The 23,541-nt window shown below is 40.0% G+C and overlaps 1 protein-coding gene across 1 annotated transcript; it reads left to right on the top strand.

The window, feature by feature from the left end:
* The first annotated feature begins 755 nt into the window (after positions 1 to 755).
* On the top strand, positions 756 to 23,186 carry LOC117331577. Its single transcript, XM_033890381.1, has 6 exons — positions 756 to 2,004; positions 18,954 to 19,083; positions 19,435 to 19,577; positions 19,734 to 19,911; positions 21,194 to 21,326; positions 21,790 to 23,186. Exons 1-6 carry the CDS (start codon positions 1,011 to 1,013, stop codon positions 22,204 to 22,206), a joined length of 1,995 nt encoding a protein of 664 aa, XP_033746272.1. The 5' UTR covers positions 756 to 1,010; the 3' UTR covers positions 22,207 to 23,186.
* The last annotated feature ends 355 nt before the right edge of the window (positions 23,187 to 23,541 follow it).

The following is a 23,541-nucleotide window of genomic DNA, read 5'->3' on the forward strand; positions in this document are numbered from 1 at the left end:
TAATTATACATGCACATATTACATTTAAATCGTCCACATATGATCCACATATGTTTTGTAAGTCATTCACACTTTGATATTGTGTTTTGTAATTTATACTTAAACTTATGACATAATTGTTTCATTAATCAGCGTGCCTCGCGATCTAAGAACCCTCATGAGCCATTGAAATATCTGAGAGCTATCTCTCGTGCGACCGGTTTAACTTTGCGACACCCGACTAGTTGTTTTTCACAACGTCATTGAATTTGTGCATGCGACATTGCCGCTATATTTATAGATAGACTTCGGATGCCGCTCTGAAGACGTCATAGAATGAATATCGCATCCTTCTATCGTATAATATGTCGTATTTAGCGACGGTAGATATTCACAAACCCTTAAGTTATAACATTCGCTTCTTCTCTCGGTTAATAGTACTGTCTTTGGGTTGATAAATTTTCAGATCCGCCTGAGACGCTAATTGTATAATATTATTAACCACGGGACCTGTACAGGAGTCACGTGACGTAATAAGGAACATGATAAGATATGAACATGGATTGGTCTTGTATATTTGATATCGATACGTGAAGAAACTGTCTTAAAACTTTGATCTTACTCCAGATGTAGCTATTGGTTTAGGACTAGCAACACGTATGCCCACAAACAATTCCGATTTAGAGAAATCCTACTTAGTACAGGTATTTTAGGCATGGTGACGTCACGCTTCATAAAACCTGTCACAGGACAGGTATGACGGTTAGAGCATCTCTATCAACGAGGACATCCATCACAGGTATTGCTCAGGTAACACACAACGTTAGTGCTATCCCGAGGTAGAGAGCATCAGTACGGCAGACAGGATGGATGTACAAAGTGTACCTTAATATTCCAAACTTTCGGACAGTTTCTCGTTTTCTTTAATGTAAATATGTGATTTCTACTTTGGTTGTATACTGTTAAAGAGGGGTCAGGCGTATGTGATACACAAACCAAAACACGCCAGTAGTCGTGGTCGCATCGGCAATATGGTGATGGACACGCCTGCTCCAGATATCTCCTCAAGCGGAACCAGTATCGCTAACCAGGAAACTATCTCCAACTTGGCACACTCGCAGACGACAGGAGAGGATTTAGGTTTATCAAAGAAGGCGGCAAAAAAGGCCAAAAAGAAAGCAAAAAAGAAAGCCGAAAAGATAGAAAGTAAAAAAGACAAGAAAAAATACAGAAATGAATTCAACAAAATCGTCAAAAAGTTGGTTGAAGACGGTCACGTGAATGGAGGGGAAAGTGTAGTCGGAGACGTGACCCCCGGGCAGATAAATGAGCCCGAGTCGAGCACGGTCATCTGGTCCCCGGCCCTCGCGCAGCAAAATAACGCAACGATGGGAATCGAGGACAGTGAACACATGCATGACTTGCTGCATTCATTTTTATTTGGCAATGGGGACGACGATTCCGGTCCCCCACTGATGAACCTGGGGGAAAACCCTCAACGTATCCCACACAGTGACATGATATCGGGAACAGATTCTAACTATTTCTCTGGAAGGGAAACGTCTGGAAATCACACGAGCATGTTATTAAATATTGCTGAAACCACAACAGCGATTGTTGATTCTGGACAAACACCAGAGAGTGTTGCTTTAAACAATATTCCATCCGGAACTCCTCCCGCTCTCTTGGGACAAGATCCCGAGGGTGACGATGATGATCCCCACCCCACGGCCAAGGAGAGTGGTATGGCCGGGGGTGTGGATTCCACTGTCAAGGAGAGTGACATGGCTGGAGTTGTGGATTCTACTATTAAAGAAAGTGGAATGGCTGGGGAAGTGGATTTTACTTTTAAGGAAAGTGAAATGGTCGGGAATGTGGTTTCTACTATCAAGACTGTTAACCCGGCGAGTTCCCCGGGGGCTGGAGAGGGTCCCAAACAAAGTATTACGATACATGTTCACCATCCGCCCGACAGAAACAAAACACTATCTCTAAAAAGGAAGTGGAAGAAGAGTTGCAAGAGAGGTAAGGGAAATGTTTTAAAATCACATAAAAATCAAATCCGTTATGACTCAGACAAACCGTTCACAGTGTTGGTAACCTCAAAGACTTTAACCTTTTCTGAGGTTTAGAGCTGTCGTTTCTTTCCCGACTTGTTTATATATTGGTAGAGAGGCGCCAAAGGAGTCGTAATTTGGCAATGATATGATTTCATGTTTTCACTTTTGAAAGTGAAAGTTATAGTTGTTGAGTTTATCAGATCAAATGTCATATTAATGATGAGATTTTTAATGCAAGTAATACGACCTTATTATATGTCGAGTTTTTGACTTGTGTTGACGGGAGAGGTACTTGAGGTCGATAGAAGCAACAATTGTCATGTATAATGTAAAGCAGCGTCAGACTGTGAAACAATCTACGTAATATGAAAATAAAATAAATATGAAGCAATTCACTTCAGTAAAGTAAACGTTATCAAATCCAAACCATTCACGGGAAGACAGCGTACTTAACTGTTCAACAAGGTATTTTAAATTTCCATCTCTCAAAATAATGGAGTTGTACGAAAATCATTCCATAAGAATGGTGTTATCGTATTTAACGTAACTGGAACCTACTTGAGATAGACGGTAGCTTGTGTCATCCAAGGACCTTATTTTAATTACTATCATTTTCTATGAGATCCTGAAATCTGTTCAATACTTCAATCCTCTTGACTATATTGACATAAAGCAAAGTTCATCGGTAAATCTGGCGTGTTGACAGAAGTCATTGTATCTTAAACCTCCGCTTATGTGTTGTTAAGGATCGAATCTGGGTACGACCGACAACCCTGAATCTGTAGTACCCAACCCAGACCAGAGTATACTCCACTACAACCCAGATCATAGTATACTCCACTACAACACAGATACTGTAGTACCCAACCCACCTACAGTATACCCCACTACAACACAGATACTGTAGTACCCAACCCAGACTACAGTATACCCCACTACAACACAGATACTGTAGTACCCAACCCAGACTAAAGTATACCCCACTACAACACAGACTACAGTATACCCCACTACAACCCAGATACTGTAGTACCCAACCCAGACTACAGTATACTCCACTACAACACAGATACTGTAGTACCCAACCCAGACTACAGTATACCCCACTACAACACAGATACTGTAGTACCCAACCCAGACTACAGTATACCCCACTACAACCCAGACTACAGTATACCCCACTACAACACAGATACTGTAGTACCCAACCCAGACTACAGTATACCCCACTACAACACAGACTACAGTATACCCCACTACAACACAGACTACAGTATACCCCACTACAACACAGACTACAGTATACCCCACTACAACACAGATACTGTAGTACCCAACCCAGACTACAGTATACCCCACTACAACACAGACTACAGTATACCCCACTACAACACAGACTACAGTATACCCCACTACAACACAGACTACAGTATACCCCACTACAACACAGATACTGTAGTACCCAACCCAGACTACAGTATACTCCACTACAACACAGATACTGTAGTACCCAACCCAGACTACAGTATACCCCACTACAACACAGATACTGTAGTACCCAACCCAGACTACAGTATACTCCACTACAACACAGATACTGTAGTACCCAACCCAGACTACAGTATACCCCACTACAACACAGATACTGTAGTACCCAACCCAGACTACAGTATACTCCACTACAGTATACCCCACTACAGTATACCCCACTACAACACAGATACTGTAGTACCCAACACAGACTACAGTATACCTCACTACAACACAGACTACAGTATACCCCACTACGACACAGACTACAGTATACCCCACTACAACACAGACTACAGTATACCCCACTACAACACAGATACTGTAGTACCCAACACAGACTACAGTATACCCCACTACAACACAGACTACAGTATACCCCACTACAACCCAGACTACAGTATACCCCACTACAACACAGACTACAGTATACCCCACTACAACACAGACTACAGTATACCCCACTACAACACAGATACTGTAGTACCCAACCCAGACTACAGTATACCCCACTACAACCCAGACTACAGTATACCCCACTACAACACAGACTACAGTATACCCCACTACAACCCAGACTACAGTATACTCCACTACAACACAGATACTGTAGTACCCAACCCAGACTACAGTATACCCCACTACAACACAGATACTGTAGTACCCAACCCAGACTACAGTATACTCCACTACAACACAGATACTGTAGTACCCAACACAGACTACAGTATACCTCACTACAACCCAGACTACAGTATACTCCACTACAACACAGATACTGTAGTACCCAACCCAGACTACAGTATACCCCACTACAACACAGATACTGTAGTACCCAACCCAGACTACAGTATACCCCACTACAACACAGATACTGTAGTACCCAACCCAGACTACAGTATACCCCACTACAACACAGACTACAGTATACCCCGCTACAACACAGATACTGTAGTACCCAACACAGACTACAGTATACCTCACTACAACCCAGACTACAGTATACCCCACTACAACACAGATACTGTAGTACCCAACCAAGACTACAGTATACCCCACTACAACACAGATACTGTAGTACCCAACCCAGACTACAGTATACCCCACTACAACACAGATACTGTAGTACCCAACCCAGACTACAGTATACCCCACTACAACACAGATACTGTAGTACCCAACACAGACTACAGTATACCCCACTACAACACAGACTACAGTATACCCCACTACAACACAGATACTGTAGTACCCAACCCAGACTACAGTATACCCCACTACAACACAGACTACAGTATACCCAACTACAACCCAGATACTGTAGTACCCAACCCAGACTACAGTATACCCCACTACAACCCAGATACTGTAGTACGCAACCCAGACTACAGTATACCCCCACTACAACCCAGATACTGTAGTACCCAACCCAGACTACAGTATACCCCACTACACACAGATACTGTAGTACCCAACACAGACTACAGTATACTCCACTACAACCCAGACTACAGTATACCCCACTACAACACAGATACTGTAGTACCCAACCCAGACTACAGTATACTCCACTACAACACAGACTACAGTATACCCCACTACAACACAGACTACAGTATACCCCACTACAACACAGACTACAGTATACCCCACTACAACACAGATACTGTAGTACCCAACACAGACTACAGTATACCCCACTACAACACAGACTACAGTATACCCCACTACAACCCAGACTACAGTATACCCCACTACAACACAGACTACAGTATACCCCACTACAACACAGACTACAGTATACCCCACTACAACACAGATACTGTAGTACCCAACCCAGACTACAGTATACCCCACTACAACCCAGACTACAGTATACCCCACTACAACACAGACTACAGTATACCCCACTACAACCCAGACTACAGTATACTCCACTACAACACAGATACTGTAGTACCCAACCCAGACTACAGTATACCCCACTACAACACAGATACTGTAGTACCCAACCCAGACTACAGTATACTCCACTACAACACAGATACTGTAGTACCCAACACAGACTACAGTATACCTCACTACAACCCAGACTACAGTATACTCCACTACAACACAGATACTGTAGTACCCAACCCAGACTACAGTATACCCCACTACAACACAGATACTGTAGTACCCAACCCAGACTACAGTATACCCCACTACAACACAGATACTGTAGTACCCAACCCAGACTACAGTATACCCCACTACAACACAGACTACAGTATACCCCGCTACAACACAGATACTGTAGTACCCAACACAGACTACAGTATACCTCACTACAACCCAGACTACAGTATACCCCACTACAACACAGATACTGTAGTACCCAACCAAGACTACAGTATACCCCACTACAACACAGATACTGTAGTACCCAACCCAGACTACAGTATACCCCACTACAACACAGATACTGTAGTACCCAACCCAGACTACAGTATACCCCACTACAACACAGATACTGTAGTACCCAACACAGACTACAGTATACCCCACTACAACACAGACTACAGTATACCCCACTACAACACAGATACTGTAGTACCCAACCCAGACTACAGTATACCCCACTACAACACAGACTACAGTATACCCAACTACAACCCAGATACTGTAGTACCCAACCCAGACTACAGTATACCCCACTACAACCCAGATACTGTAGTACGCAACCCAGACTACAGTATACCCCACTACAACCCAGATACTGTAGTACCCAACCCAGACTACAGTATACCCCACTACACACAGATACTGTAGTACCCAACACAGACTACAGTATACTCCACTACAACCCAGACTACAGTATACCCCACTACAACACAGATACTGTAGTACCCAACCCAGACTACAGTATACTCCACTACAACACAGACTACAGTATACCCCACTACAACACAGACTACAGTATACCCCACTACAACACAGACTACAGTATACCCCACTACAACACAGACTACAGTATACTCCACTACAACCCAGACTACAGTATACCCCACTACAACACAGATACTGTAGTACCCAACCCAGACTACAGTATACCCCACTACAACACAGATACTGTAGTACCCAACACAGACTACAGTATACCTCACTACAACCCAGACTACAGTATACTCCACTACAACACAGATACTGTAGTACCCAACCCAGACTACAGTATACCCCACTACAACACAGACTACAGTATACCCCGCTACAACACAGATACTGTAGTACCCAACACAGACTACAGTATACCCCACTACAACACAGATACTGTAGTACCCAACACAGACTACAGTATACCCCACTACAACCCAGACTACAGTATACCCCACTACAACCCAGACCACAGTATACCCCACTACAACCCAGACCACAGTATACCCCACTACAACACAGATACTGTAGTACCCAACCAAGACTACAGTATACCCCACTACAACACAGATACTGTAGTACCCAACCCAGACTACAGTATACCCCACTACAACACAGATACTGTAGTACCCAACCCAGACTACAGTATACCCCACTACAACACAGACTACAGTATACCCCACTACAACCCAGATACTGTAGTACCCAACCCAGACTACAGTATACCCCACTACAACCCAGATACTGTAGTACCCAACCCAGACTACAGTATACCCCACTACAACCCAGATACTGTAGTACCCAACCCAGACTACAGTATACCCCACTACAACACAGACTACAGTATACCCCACTACAACACAGACTACAGTATACCCCACTACAACACAGACTACAGTATACTCCACTACAACCCAGACTACAGTATACCCCACTACAACACAGATACTGTAGTACCCAACCCAGACTACAGTATACCCCACTACAACACAGATACTGTAGTACCCAACCCAGACTACAGTATACCCCACTACAACACAGACTACAGTATACCCCACTACAACACAGACTACAGTATACCCCACTACAACCCAGACTACAGTATACTCCACTACAACACAGATACTGTAGTACCCAACCCAGACTACAGTATACTTCACTACAACCCAGACTACAGTATACCCCACTACAACACAGACTACAGTATACCCCACTACAACCCAGACTACAGTATACTCCACTACAATACAGACTACAGTATACCCCACTACAACCCAGACTACAGTATACCCCACTACAACACAGATACTGTAGTACCCAACCCAGACTACAGTATACCCCACTACAACACAGATACTGTAGTACCCAACACAGACTACAGTATACCCCACTACAACCCAGACCACAGTATACTCCACTACAACCCAGACTACAGTATACCCCACTACAACACAGATACTGTAGTACCCAACCAAGACTACAGTATACCCCACTACAATACAGACTACAGTATACCCCACTACAACACAGATACTGTAGTACCCAACCCAGACTACAGTATACCCCACTACAACACAGACTACAGTATACCCCACTACAACCCAGACTACAGTATACTCCACTACAACACAGATACTGTAGTACCCAACACAGACTACAGTATACCCCACTACAACACAGACTACAGTATACCTCACTACAACACAGATACTGTAGTACCCAACACAGACAACAGTATACTCCACTACAACCCAGACTACAGTATACCCCACTACAACACAGATACTGTAGTACCCAACCCAGACTACAGTATACCCCACTACAACCCAGATACTGTAGTACCCAACCCAGACTACAGTATACCCCACTACAACACAGACTACAGTATACTCCACTACAACCCAGACTACAGTATACCCCACTACAACACAGATACTGTAGTACCCAACCCAGACTACAGTATACCCCACTACAACCCAGACTACAGTATACCCCACTACAACACAGATACTGTAGTACCCAACCCAGACTACAGTATACCCCACTACAACACAGATACTGTAGTACCCAACCCAGACTACAGTATACCCCACTACAACCCAGACTACAGTATACCCCACTACAACCCAGACTACAGTATACTCCACTACAACACAGACTACAGTATACCCCACTACAACACAGATACTGTAGTACCCAACCCAGACTACAGTATACCCCACTACAACCCAGACTACAGTATACCCCACTACAACACAGATACTGTAGTACCCAACCCAGACTACAGTATACCCCACTACAACACAGATACTGTAGTACCCAACCCAGACTACAGTATACTCCACTACAACACAGATACTGTAGTACCCAACCCAGACTACAGTATACTCCACTACAACACAGATACTGTAGTACCCAACCCAGACTACAGTATACTCCACTACAACACAGATACTGTAGTACCCAACACAGACTACAGTATACTCCACTACAACCCAGACTACAGTATACCCCACTACAACCCAGACTACAGTATACCCCACTACAACACAAATACTGTAGTACCCAACCCAGACTACAGTATACCCCACTACAACACAGACTACAGTATACCCCACTACAACACAGACTACAGTATACCCCACTACAACACAGACTACAGTATACCCCACTACAACACAGATACTGTAGTACCCAACCCAGACTACAGTATACCCCACTACAACACAGACTACAGTATACCCCACTACAACACAGACTACAGTATACCCCACTACAACACAGACTACAGTATACCCCACTACAACCCAGACTACAGTATACTCCACTACAACACAGACTACAGTATACCCCACTACAACACAGATACTGTAGTACCCAACCCAGACTACAGTATACCTCACTACAACCCAGACTACAGTATACCCCACTACAACACAGATACTGTAGTACCCAACCCAGACTACAGTATACCCCACTACAACACAGATACTGTAGTACCCAACCCAGACTACAGTATACTCCACTACAACCCAGACTACAGTATACCCCACTACAACACAGACTACAGTATACCCCACTACAACACAGATACTGTAGTACCCAACACAGACTACAGTATACCCCACTACAACACAGACTACAGTATACCCCACTACAACACAGACTACAGTATACCCCACTACAACACAGACTACAGTATACTCCACTACAACCCAGATACTGTAGTACCCAACACAGACTACAGTATACCCCACTACAACACAGACTACAGTATACCCCACTACAACACAGACTACAGTATACTCCACTACAACCCAGATACTGTAGTACCCAACCCAGACTACAGTATACTCCACTACAACACAGATACTGTAGTACCCAACCCAGACTACAGTATACCCCACTACAACCCAGACTACAGTATACCCCACTACAACCCAGACTACAGTATACCCCACTACAACACAGACTACAGTATACCCCACTACAACACAGATACTGTAGTACCCAACACAGACTACAGTATACCCCACTACAGTATACCCCACTACAGTATACCCCACTACAACACAGATACTGTAGTACCCAACCCAGACTACAGTATACCCCACTACAACCCAGACTACAGTATACCCCACTACAACACAGATACTGTAGTACCCAACCCAGACTACAGTATACTCCACTACAACCCAGACTACAGTATACCCCACTACAACCCAGACTACAGTATACCCCACTACAACACAGACTACAGTATACCCCACTACAACCCAGACTACAGTATACCCCACTACAACCCAGACTACAGTATACCCCACTACAACCCAGACTACAGTATACCCCACTACAACACAGATACTGTAGTACCCAACCCAGACTACAGTATACCCCACTACAACACAGACTACAGTATACCCCACTACAACCCAGACTACAGTATACCCCACTACAACCCAGACTACAGTATACCCCACTACAACACAGACTACAGTATACTCCACTACAACCCAGACTACAGTATACCCCACTACAACCCAGACTACAGTATACCCCACTACAACACAGACTACAGTATACCCCACTACAACCCAGACTACAGTATACCCCACTACAACACAGACTACAGTATACCCCACTACAACACAGACTACAGTATACCCCACTACAACACAGATACTGTAGTACCCAACCCAGACTACAGTATACCCCACTACAACACAGATACTGTAGTACCCAACCCAGACTACAGTATACCCCACTACAACACAGACCACAGTATACTCCATTTTGTGGCAACTTTCCATTTCATATGATCTGATTTTTGTCGTTGATATGAAGCTCAGTGATTTTACGATGATTTGATATCGATGACTCTGAACGTTTACATGGAGTCGATGTCTACATTGACATATATCGTCGAATGTTACTCAGACATTCCCCGAATACCGCCTTGAGTATGTCACCCTCTCAGGACAGCCACTCGTGTGTAATCTATCATAAACACGATTATAACTGTACAACTTTGATAATACCGGAATGATATTGACGCTAGAAATGCACAGAATTTGAGAAATCTCTAGAACTTCGTATCGAGACCCGCATTTTACACGTTCTCTCCACGTCCGGAGGGATTTCAAAACTATTACTTGCCAAGTTGTCATTAATTCATGAAGCAATGTTGATCCAATGATCAGCCGAAGTTTATCTTATATTGAGTATGATTTGGTTAATTACCGATACTTTGTAAAATGTTTCTTTTCAAATTAAATATTTGCGGTTCTGAATTGGATGTAAAGAATAAATAGTTCCCAAATACACATTCTTGAGTTTATACGAGACTTCAGAATGATTACCATGAATACATCCTTTAAATAACTACAGGCGTCTGATCCTGGTTAGTTTTAAACGGTTTATGGTATAATATGGTGTAATATCAACAGTCGGTAATTAGTGTTATCTAACGTTCACTTTTGCCGAATGTTACTCAATCCCATGAAACGCCTAAAAAGGCTCTGCATAAAATACATCAGTCCAAATGTACCTAGATCGTCACAGTTTGTCGGGCAGTTTGTTTGGTGTTGTCCAGTCTCTGTACGACTAAGTAACGACCGTGTTTCTCTCCCTATATATATACGTGTATACATAAGTCTATAACTGGGTAATTTTGTCTACCAGAACTATCCAACAACACTGTTTGCCCGGGGCCCCGGGAAATGACGTACGTCCTCGGGGTTACATGAAGTCAAGCCCGCCCTCGGGTGTTTGTAATGTTATATACGATATACTCCGCCTTACCTAATTATAAACCAACACATCGCACCGTCTAACGGATTTATATCACCGCTGTCCAACTAAAGTCCTCTCATTTTCGTATTTTTTTTTCTCTTCAATATTTAATCAATCTCAATACGACAAAATGATATCTATCTTCCGTACGTCGTGACGTTGTTATGATACGTTCCGAAGTTGTGGGTTGATACTGTACCGAATGGAATAAGAAAACACCACTACTGAAGCACATATCGCATGACTTTTGTAATTCATTGTGTATAATTCGAACATAAAACAAATAGTATCATAAGTAACTGACAAATCCGCGTTTGACCCCAGATCGCCTAGTACAATATATGTTAACCTTTGACCTAGGGCTACATCACTACATCGTACACTAAGTTGGGTTACTAGTGATACAATGACCCGATTTCAAGGACAATCCTTTACGTATGATTAGGTAATGCAGAACTAAAGAAGCTTCACTTAAATTTGCCTAAACATGTTTTCGTGTGGAAACATCATTGAAGGAACGTGGGTGAAATAGGATCTGTGTTATAATGTCCATCATCGGGTTATACCAAGGATCAAAGCATCAGTGTACATGTATTAGGCTTTATTGAACTCCTTTGTGTATCCCTCAAATATACCAATATACCACAAATTGAATAGATGATAAGTTAAGATGCTACTTGGTTAAAGATTCTAACCTATTGCAACCGGTTGATATGAGTGATTTTTAGATTATTTTTACGTTTCAACATTTCTAGCTTATAATCAAATGTGTTTTCTTTGTGTGGATGTCCTTTAAATCTGATGTTGTTTGGCCCTAAATAGCCGATTAACTGTTAAACAATACAATACAATACACACAAAATTCATAACCAGTCGAACGATGTATCAGTCAACTATCGGTATATAAAGCGGACAATAATTGGTGTATATTTGACCCAATGGCAATCCGTGTAACAATATCATCCGTCATACCACCGAATGTCGTCACGTCATTTGTGGTTTACGTCACAGACCTCCAATTTTATTACCGGCAGTAACACTGTATGGATTCACTGCTCCATCTAAATTAGTGAGGGATGGCGTTATTACTGTTGGACCCGGAACAAAACAAAAGCAATTCAAAAACTTGCAATACGTATTATTTTATTGTAATACAACGATTATTTAAAAGTTAAAACTTTTCTAATATCATGTATTGTATCATTACATTATACTACAGTAAAATACTATGGCACTGAGAAGTGGATTTCCTTTGAAGTTTAAAGTGGAAACTGTTGATGGAAGGCTGTATATATGAGAGGATGTGTACCTGACACGTTGATTGATGGCGACTGATTCAGTCCGCGTCATAACGTTACACACCTGTCCGACCACCAGTTCTAACACATACCGGATACTGCCTGGACAGTATACTGTCGATCTGGATTATTGTGCTGATCGAAATTACATCTTTATCATAAAAAATCGCCAGATGCAAACATCACATTGTTTAGTAAACAATCGCCAGGTACAAACACCACAGCATATTCTGTAAGGTCATGCCACCAGAGGTCACTGAGGATCCAGCGGAAGTCACCGAGGAGGACGGAAATAAAACTCGATCCTTATCCTATAATTCGAGGGGGTCCGAGAGACTCCCGCGACCCCGCCCGCCCTTCGGGGGACCAGGAAGAGTTACCCGGCCAGGAAGAGTTACCCGGCCAGGAAGAGGACCGGGAATTATAAAGGGAAACGACAGGCCGTTTGTACACCACAGCACCGAACTACAATGTATAGGTACAGAGCCGCGGTTTGTATCTGGTCGGGTTTTAAAGATAATTATTCAATGATTTAATACCATGAAGTAGCGACAAGACTAAATACATTAAATAATATCAATTTATACATATACGGTGGCATTAGAACTTAAATTTTCTAAAACAATCGATAACTTTTCTATTACCGGAAGTGTCAATGTTAAGGGCATGAGCAATTAAACCTAGAACGAATTTCATACCCTGCAACACTTCTCTCTCTGACAACGTACATCTGTCAGAAATAGTCCGTCCATCGTCCAGAGCCACGTAATTGAACTCAATGTACTAGTATAATGTATTGTCATAAAAAGTCGTTACCAGGGAATTGTATCAAGTATGATAAAATCGACATCGCAACGACATTCTCATCTAGCGAAATCTTCTCATTAGATTAACCTAGTTTATAGACTACAATGATACTTAGTGTAGTAACAGATCGTTACGATGCTATCTCGCTACAAGAGTCTTGCCTTAAATAATCAATTTTATAAAGTTTACATTCTCTTTGTCGTATGTTTACATTATCTTTGCCCTTTGTTTATATTATCTTATCCCATGTTTACATTATGTTTGCCCAATGCAAACAAGCCTTGTCCCGTATTACGGAAGGTGTTAAAACAATGCCCGTACCACACTCTCTTTGTCGTATGTTTACACTATTTGTCCTATATTTGCATTGTCTTCTTCCTATGCTTTCATTCTCTGTTCTATGTCTACATTTTCTTGTCCTATGTTTACACTCTCTTGATCTTATGTTAACATTATGTTTGTCATATGTTTACATTATGTTTGTCGTATGTTTACATTATGTTTGTCATATGTTTACATTATGTTTGTCGTATGTTTACATTATGTTTGCAATGTTTACATTATATTTGTCATATGTTTACATTATATTTGTCGTATGTTTACATTATGTTTGTCATGTTAACATTATGTTTGTCATATGTTTACATTATGTTTGTCGTATGTTTACATTATGTTTGTCGTATGTTTACATTATGTTTGTCATATGTTTACATTATGTTTGTCATATGTTTACATTATGTTTGTCATATGTTTACATTATGTTTGTCATATGTTTACATTATGTTTGTCGTATGTTTACATTATGTTTGTCATATGTTTACATTATGTTTGTCGTATGTTTACATTATGTTTGTCATATGTTTACATTATGTTTGTCGTATGTTTACATTTTCTTCTTTCTATGTTTACATATCTTTGTCCTATGTTGACATTATCATGTCCTTTGTTTATACTCTTTTTATCCTATATTTATGTTATATTTGCCCTGTACTTACAAGCCTTGTCCCATATTGTGGAAGGTGCTAGATCTGAACTAATCAAGAATGATCAGTTCCTATATTTACACCATGGTTTTATGATCTTGTAATTTACAAGCGCATCAATCGCGAGGCAATGTGACCATTATGGAGATACTGTTCATATTAATATGAACGAAACCTTGAGACCTTTATGTTTGTTCTGCTACAGTTTTTAAATTATCTTGATAGTTGCCAATGAATTGCATTAAAATCATATCAAATCATCTACATATACATGTGTATACCACAGCGGCCCAAGTATATGTTGAAATGTGTACATAATGAAAACTAGTTTGGGAGTTTGTGACATGTGGCTGTGATCTATAGATATCCATGGCTTGTTTGATAGGCGACTTCTGCATGCATATCAACGATAGTGACGATTATGTGACCGACGGCTCGACTTGAACCGGCCAAATGTCGTTATGATACAATGTGTCGGTACTGTACATGTATGTTGTGAACTCTGACATAAAGGTCATAAAAAATAGTTACCAAATCTCAGACAAGAATATAAAAATTATCTTGCTTAAGTTTGTTAAGAATATCATATACAAGGCCTGGAATCTACAAGTGTCACTCTGTGTTTATATTTAGCATCTGTCGTGTTGTTACCGTGAAGTTTGTAATAACGGCTGTATATATATATATATATGTGTGGGTGTAAGTGTGTGACCGCCCAATATACATGTATATATATACACTTTGTATACACACTGAAGTTTTGTAGTAACGTCATTAATCAGGAGTATTTTAACAGTTTGTAGAAACTGATGGTCTGATTCATTGCCACTTGACTAACTTTTGACTGGACTAATACTTACAAATGATTGAACAGTTAAATCCGGTGACAGGCTCATGTACTTCCGTTTGACATATAATCCCCCAGCCACAGTATTACACAATATCCATCATCAAACACAATAACACAGTAACAAATGACGAAGGGAGATAACTGTATGACTACCGCACTGACCGGGTCTCGAACTCACGATCTACGGCATCAAATCACCTAGCCAGAAATACCCAGTGCAGGTCATCAACTTTACACATCTAAGGAACTCTTCTTCAAATCATGCAAAGTTTAAACGAAAAAAAAAAAAAAATAATAATAATAATAAAAAAAAAACACCACAAATTCCCTACATTGAATTCTAGCTCAACATCGGCAAAACGAAGACAAAAATATATAGATTTTCAAAGAGACCACCGAAAAAGTAAAGGGAGGATCAGACCATGAGTTTCGGAGGTGTTAGCGTCTGCGGTACTACTGACGACACTCGCCATACAAATCTATAGATCAAATGTATTTGTAAATCAATTTTATAGAGGGTGTCAATATTGTATTGACATCGTGACGTCACCAGATTTATAGATCTGCGTACAATTAACACGCCTGTTTCAGACTTAAACGTCTTAAGGTGCGTGATGTTATCAACCTTAAACTACAGGTAACCTCTTGAACGATGAGATGTTAATAGTCTGTTATATTGGTTCTTTTTTCTGGAATTCAGATCAGATTAACAGAGTACACGTGACAGGTTGGGGGATAGTGTTGATTAGTGCAATGGTCTCGTAAACCAGGAAACTCTGTTTCTGTAGAGGTTCCACTTAAGTCGCCTGTCTGTCACGGTAATGTCCAGTGGGATACATCCCGTCCTTTCTTACGCTGGACCAAAGACAGCTGTGGTTATCTATATACCTGTATAGTATTACATTTCAAACCTGATGTAGTACACAATATTTAAACCGTCGTATAATCAGTTAGATAAAATGTTTACACAGAAACACAATCTGTCTTGAATAACCGTCGTATAATCAGTTAGATAAAATGTTTACACGGTAACAGAGAATCTTTCTTAAATAACCGTCGTATAATCAGTTAGATAAGATGTTTACACGGGAACACAATCTGTCTTAAATAACCGTCGTATAATCAGTTAGATAAGATGTTTACACGGGAACACAATCTGTCTTAAATAACCGTCGTATAATAAGTTAGATAAGATGTTTACACAGGAACACAATCTGCTTAAATAACCGTCGTATAATCAGTTAGATAAGATGTTTACACGGGAACACAATCTGTCTTAAATAACCGTCGTATAATCAGTTAGATAAGATGTTTACACGGAAACACAATCCGTCTTAAATAACCGTTGTATAATCAGTTAGATAAGATGTTTACACGGGAAAAGAGAATCTGTCTTAAATAACCGTCGTATAATAAGTTAGATAAAATGTTTACACGGTAACAGAGAATCTGTCTTAGATAACCGTCGTATAATCAGTTAGATAAGATGTTTACACGGGAACACAATCCGTCTTAAATAACCGTCGTATAATCAGTCAGATAAGATGTTTACACGGAAACACAATCCGTCTTAAATAACCGTCGTATAATCAGTTAGATAAGATGTTTACACGGGAACACAATCCGTCTTAAATAACCGTCGTATAATCAGTTAGATAAGATGTTTACACGGGAACACAATCCGTCTTAGATAACCGTCGTATAATAAGTTAGATAAGATGTTTACACGGAAACACAATCCGTCTTAGATAACCGTCGTATAATCAGTTAGATAAGATGTTTACATGGGAACACAGTCTGTCTTAAATAACCGTCGTATAATCAGTTAGATAAGATGTTTACACGGAAACACAATCCGTCTTAATAACCGTTGTATAATCAGTTAGATAAGATGTTTACACGGGAAAAGAGAATCTGTCTTAAATAACCGTCGTATAATAAGTTAGATAAGATGTTTACACGGTAACAGAGAATCTGTCTTAAATAACCGTCGTATAATCAGTTAGATAAGATATTTACACGGGAACACAATCTGTCTTGAATAACCGTCGTATAATCAGTTAGATAAGATGTTTACACGTGAACACAATCCGTCTTAAATAACCGTCGTATAATCAGTTAGATAAGATGTTTACACGTGAACAGAGAATCTGTCTTAGATAACCGCCGTATAATCAGTTGGATAAGATGTTTACACGGGAACACAATCTGTCTTAGATAACCGTCGTATAATCAGTTAGATAAGATGTTTACACGGAAACACAATCCGTCTTAAATAACCGTTGTATAATCAGTTGGATAAGATGTTTACACGGAAACACAATCCGTCTTAGATAACCGTCGTATAATCAGTTAGTTAAGATGTTTACACGGGAACACAGTCTGTCTTAAATAACTGTCGTATAATCAGTTAGTTAAGATGTTTACACGGGAACACAGTCTGTCTTAGATAACCGTCGTATAATCAGTTGGATAAGATATCTTCACTGGAACATAATCTGTCTACAACAATTACATAAATAACAATTAAAACATGTCCTTACGAGGTGCGCACGCTGGTCGTTACCCCAGGGGACAGGTGAGTCATATACACTGTACACATCTATACATTGTATGTGTAAGTGGATAGTTGTAGACAGACATGGGCAGGTCTAATATTACAAACAGTCAAGAGAACGAACTAGACGAGCTACTGGAACCCACATTCTGTGATGACGATGGTAACTACTCACTAGTTCCGTTTTATCTTCGATAGTGGTGTTTTTTACAGGAATTATAATGAATTCTGTATACATGAACAATTTCTGCACGGGCGTCACCTGACATAGTGAAAGTCTATACATGTTGTATACATTGTATATAACACGAACAGGTATCCTACAGCACTACCTGTTAGGGATAACCAGTGTTCATAGATCGTCGTCCAAATCTCGTGTCCTGGTACATCTGTTACGAATGTGTAGATGATGCACGTGAGTGTGAGCTAATTAATGACGTACATTTATTGCCAACGACCGATCACCAATGTTTTATGCCGTTATATTTCATATGAATGACAACGTAATAGTTGACGTATGAATGTATACAATATTGCAGATGTATTTCAAGAGTTGTTGTTGTTGTCATCGTTGTTATTGTTGTCGTCGTCGTTGTTCTTATTCTTCTCCTTCTCCTTCTTCTTCTTGGACTTCTATCTGCGTCTCTTACATCACGCCATTACATCTTTTCCCACTTGTTCCAGATTATTATAACCTACCCCAGGGACGTCAGTGTTGTCTCCGGGCCGTCCGCTGTTTCGACCACCTACCAGAGATATTGGATGAGATTGAAAACTATGACGACACACAAACCAATCGGTTGTTGGTCTGCAGGTACGTCTCGTGGAGTTCTGTGTCTATTACGTCAAAGTCGGTAGTATGTCAGATGAACATGGATAATTTCAAGAGAAAGACAACTGTTTTGAAGGGTAACATAGCATGTTATGTTTTATGAGCGTGATGTCAATGTTAGTGATTCATGCAAATTAACTTTATTAGTACGTATAATGTTTAATATGAATATTGCAACGGTTTTCTCTCGCTATGAATTTGATATCAACAGACGTGTATTCACGTCTTTGAATACAAGCGAAATGGCTTAAATGGAGAAACAAGGGTAGATAACTTGAATTGATTATGACATAACTTTAAGCCTACTTAACTTTAATGTAATTGACGTTTCAGCCACGTTCGGAGTTCCCTTACCTGCATGAGTTCTACCCTGAAACAGAAACAGTGCCGAAGTACTGCCAAGGCCATCAATGAAAAATTTAAACCACAACTTTCCACCATTAACAATTTTTTCGACCCAAAATGCATCAATACAGGTGGGTGTTTTGCAATATGTAAGTACCGATGATTGAAAAATAATTCTGTAAATAGTCATTACATTGTAATACATGTGAATACGTCGGTTTAATAGTTATAATACATGTGTCTATGTCGGGTACATACAGATACTGACCTTGTCATTGTTATTTCAGGACAGAAGACGACGACGACGACGACGACCTTGGCGCCACAGGGTGAAGGTCAGACAGGGTCTGGTAGTGATAGTCACATGAACGCTGGTATCATTGGGGCAAGTGTGGGCGGTTTTATCCTCATAGGCTTGATCCTTTTGATAATTCTCTTCGTCAGACGGAAAATGCCGAAACGAGGGTAAGTGCATATCGACATTAATATTTTAAAAGTTTAAAAGTTTACCATGTGTATGGCTATAATTTAATTTTGTATGAAACACGCATTTTCATTGGCTGAAATAATTTTGTTATACCTCCATAACAAAATTTTTGACGTTGCGAAATGTAACGTCATTTTTGATTGGCTGATGACGTTGCGTAATAATTTATCACAGAAAAGAGTTCGCCAAAGAAAGTGAAATATCTTGGGTGTGTATAAGACGAAATTAAATTATAAGAATTAACATTAATTATTTTTTCTGTTATACAGTCATAACAGAAAAAACTGGAGTGTACTCTCTTCATAATCCGCTTCGCGGTTTATTTAGAGTACACTCCAGTTTTTTCTGTTATGACTGTTTAACAGAAAAAATAATTGATGTTAATCCTTAAATAATTTAATGTTAATGAAGACACTTTCGCACTACAATGGTCAGGTTTTGAACAAAACGTGGGCAAATCGGCTGTATTTAACACGGTCGTGTATACTTCGATTATCTATCAAAATTCAGTGGTAACAAAAGTATACTTTTAAACATATATTCATTTGACGTTTACATTCCTGCAATCAAAACTGATGTTACTAACATTAAACGCCCCAAACTTTAGCCCCTGATTTTTTACATTAAAATGCTAATTATCTGATGTATAATTTCATCTCATCAAAACGTATGTTGTATCATATGTATACATTCGTCCAATCAAAACTTATTTTGTTGTATCGTTTGTTTAAATTCGTCCAATCAAAACTTATTCTGTTATATCGTATGTATAAATTCGTCCAATCAAAACTTCTGTCTATCTTATGTATACCTTTGTCCAATCAAAACTTATTCTATTGTATCTTATGTATAAATTCGTCCAAGCAAAACTTCTGTTGTATCTTATGTATACATTCGTCCAATCAAAACTTATTCTGTTATATCGTATGTATAAATTCGTCCAATCAAAACTTCTGTCGTATCTTATGTATACCTTTGTCCAATCAAAACTTATTCTATTGTATCTTATGTATAAATTCGTCCAAGCAAAACTTCTGTTGTATCTTATGTATACATTCGTCCAATCAAAACTTATTCTGTTGTGTCTTATGTATAAATTCGTCCAATCAAAACTTCTGTTGAACTTATGTATACATTCGTCCAATCAAAACTTATTCTGTTATATCGTATGTATAAATTCGTCCAATCAAAACTTCTGTTGTATCTTATGTATACATTCGTCCAATCAAAATTTATGCTATGTCTTTTACATACTTTCAGACAATCAAAGAAGAAGACATCTCGCGACAACGACGTGAACAATAAACGTGAATCGTCTCGCTACCAAGACATGGAGTTTAACCGCGTCCAGAGGCAGCATTCTGACGTGTATGCGGAAATTGACGAGCGTTCGGTAAGTCTTTTTCTTTCACCGCTATTCTATGGGGAACTTTTTTGGATCTACAGTGTTATCTCAGCCCTAAATGGCTGCTATCACAGTAGAAGTGTCACTCTTTATGCATTTTAATGCACATATGGGATATTCATATCACATTATCATTTGATATTTTATTTAGTGGTACGTTTTAATCACGTCTATGCCGGAGAGTGGACTCATATTAAAGTCTCATATACCAAATATCGCAGTGGTTTATAAATCCTTGTGAAGTACTAACTAATGCCAATTTTGACTTAGCACTCACCTTGTTTTTCATTCGAAGCGGGAACCGGAAACGACGCAAAACATCTGTTGCCGTAACAGTACACTATACAGTGTGTAAAGCCGAAGAGTGAATTAAACAAAACACAATAGATTGTGTAAAGTTACTAGCCCTCTTATTACCTCTTCACTGATGTGTATTCGTTTTGTTTTCTAGATGCATTCATTTCGAAACCCAGAAATGAACGGTTACCTTGACCCAGACGGAGTCCGACCTCTACCATCAGCTCCTCCGGATGGAACAGTTCCGGAAGATCAACACGGCTACCTGACTCCACAGATCCGGAAGGATAGTGCTGCACCTGTAGTCGAGGAGGCGACGGGTGGATATACCGTGCTACAGAGCGCCGAGGATGGAACAGTGTCCTATACAACTCTCAAACCTACCGAAACGGACGACGATGCTGACTATATTTCTCCGGACGAGGACGCTGCATCACCAAAGCGGCGAAGTGTACCAGGGTCCCAAGGCAACACGACTAAGCCGACACCAAAGCCAAGACAACCTTCCACGGGAGAGGAGCCGTACCACGCGTACTTTATACTGGAGAAGGAAAACATCGAGCACGTGTGAACTTTTTTTTCTGATTGATTAAAGCACCCGTAAACCTTTCCTGATGTATGGATTAAAGCCAATGTAAACGTTCTTAATTAGCGAATTAAAGCATGTGTAAACTTTCCTGATGGATTCATCAACGCTCGTGTAAACGTTTTGTATTTTGTGAATAAAAGCACGTGTAAACATTCTTTATGGGTGAATTTAAAAACGTGTAAACATTCCTTTGTATAATTCTAATCACATGTAAGCTTTCTTTTTTGTGTGAATGAAAGCACGTGTAAGCTATACTTATGGATGAACCAACGCACGTGTAAACCTTTCTGTGGATGCCATGGAAAAACAAGCGCAACCCTTAACGGCGGATGACTGAAATCACGTGTAAGCTATTGTGTTCGTTTAGTCTTAGTAAGAGTTCTTCAAACATGCGAAAACAGGACTAATTTGTATGTGTATGTTGACTTTTAACGGATGACACGTGTAAAGTAAGTTAGACGACGTAAAACACGTGAAAACTATTGTGTGTCGTTTTGAATACATTTATCCAAAATGAAGCACTTCATTAATCCACGATGGCTGACTCTGAGCACGGTACAACTGTTTGGATGGATTCACCTTAATGGAGAAGTCCAAGCATGCACGAGTGAATGCATTCACCATTAATTCAGCTTGGCGGATGATTTCGAGCACACGTAATTTACTTGTATTTTTCCTGTCTGTATTACTTCGTGTACGTGTTGAATTATAATGACAAGCACGTGTACTTAATTATAGAACAATGACAACTAGGAAAACGTTACATCCGGGCCTCCAAGCTGTGTTCTTGCCCGCCTATTCCATAGGATAGCTCCATTCTATGACAGCAATATTGTATTGATTGTTGATAAAACAGGGTTGCATGTATAAAACTAATGATTTATTCAAGAGACGTTTTTTTCAAGTCAAAGAACTAACAGTTTTCGTATTTTTTTTTATAATAAAAAGAGACAAAAACAAAACTGTGTTATCTTGTGACTAATATTCCAACGTACCGAGCACGTGCCCCCCTCTCCCACAGGTAAATATAACAGTAACATACATTGTACATGCAAATATCCCCAATTCATATGTGTCTCATGGTACTCTCCTCTCTGTAGTATTGTTTTAACAAAATTCCAATGCCACTCATGCCTACAAGGTATTGAACTAACAGAATAAAACCAATAGTATATTAATATAAAATGGCGGGAAATAAATAGACAATTTTATTCTTTTATGTAATTTCGCATCCCCGGAGGGTTTAAGGAATGTTAGTGAAAAAGCTGTGGTTACATTTGGCATAGCAATGATTAACCTCGCGGATAGGTGGGAATT

Source organism: Pecten maximus, chromosome 7 (genome assembly GCF_902652985.1).
Source record: "Pecten maximus chromosome 7, xPecMax1.1, whole genome shotgun sequence".
Classification (NCBI taxonomy): domain Eukaryota; kingdom Metazoa; phylum Mollusca; class Bivalvia; order Pectinida; family Pectinidae; genus Pecten; species Pecten maximus.

Bases quoted from the DNA above. Each gene is read 5' to 3' on its own strand.
- LOC117331577 (XM_033890381.1), top strand. From the start codon at position 1,011: ATGGTGATGGACACGCCTGCTCCAGATATCTCCTCAAGCGGAACCAGT. The intron at 2,005-18,953 runs GTAAGGGAAATG...CACTTGTTCCAG, and splicing joins GAAGAAGAGTTGCAAGAGAG to ATTATTATAACCTACCCCAG. The intron at 19,912-21,193 runs GTAAGTGCATAT...ACATACTTTCAG, and splicing joins CGGAAAATGCCGAAACGAGG to ACAATCAAAGAAGAAGACAT.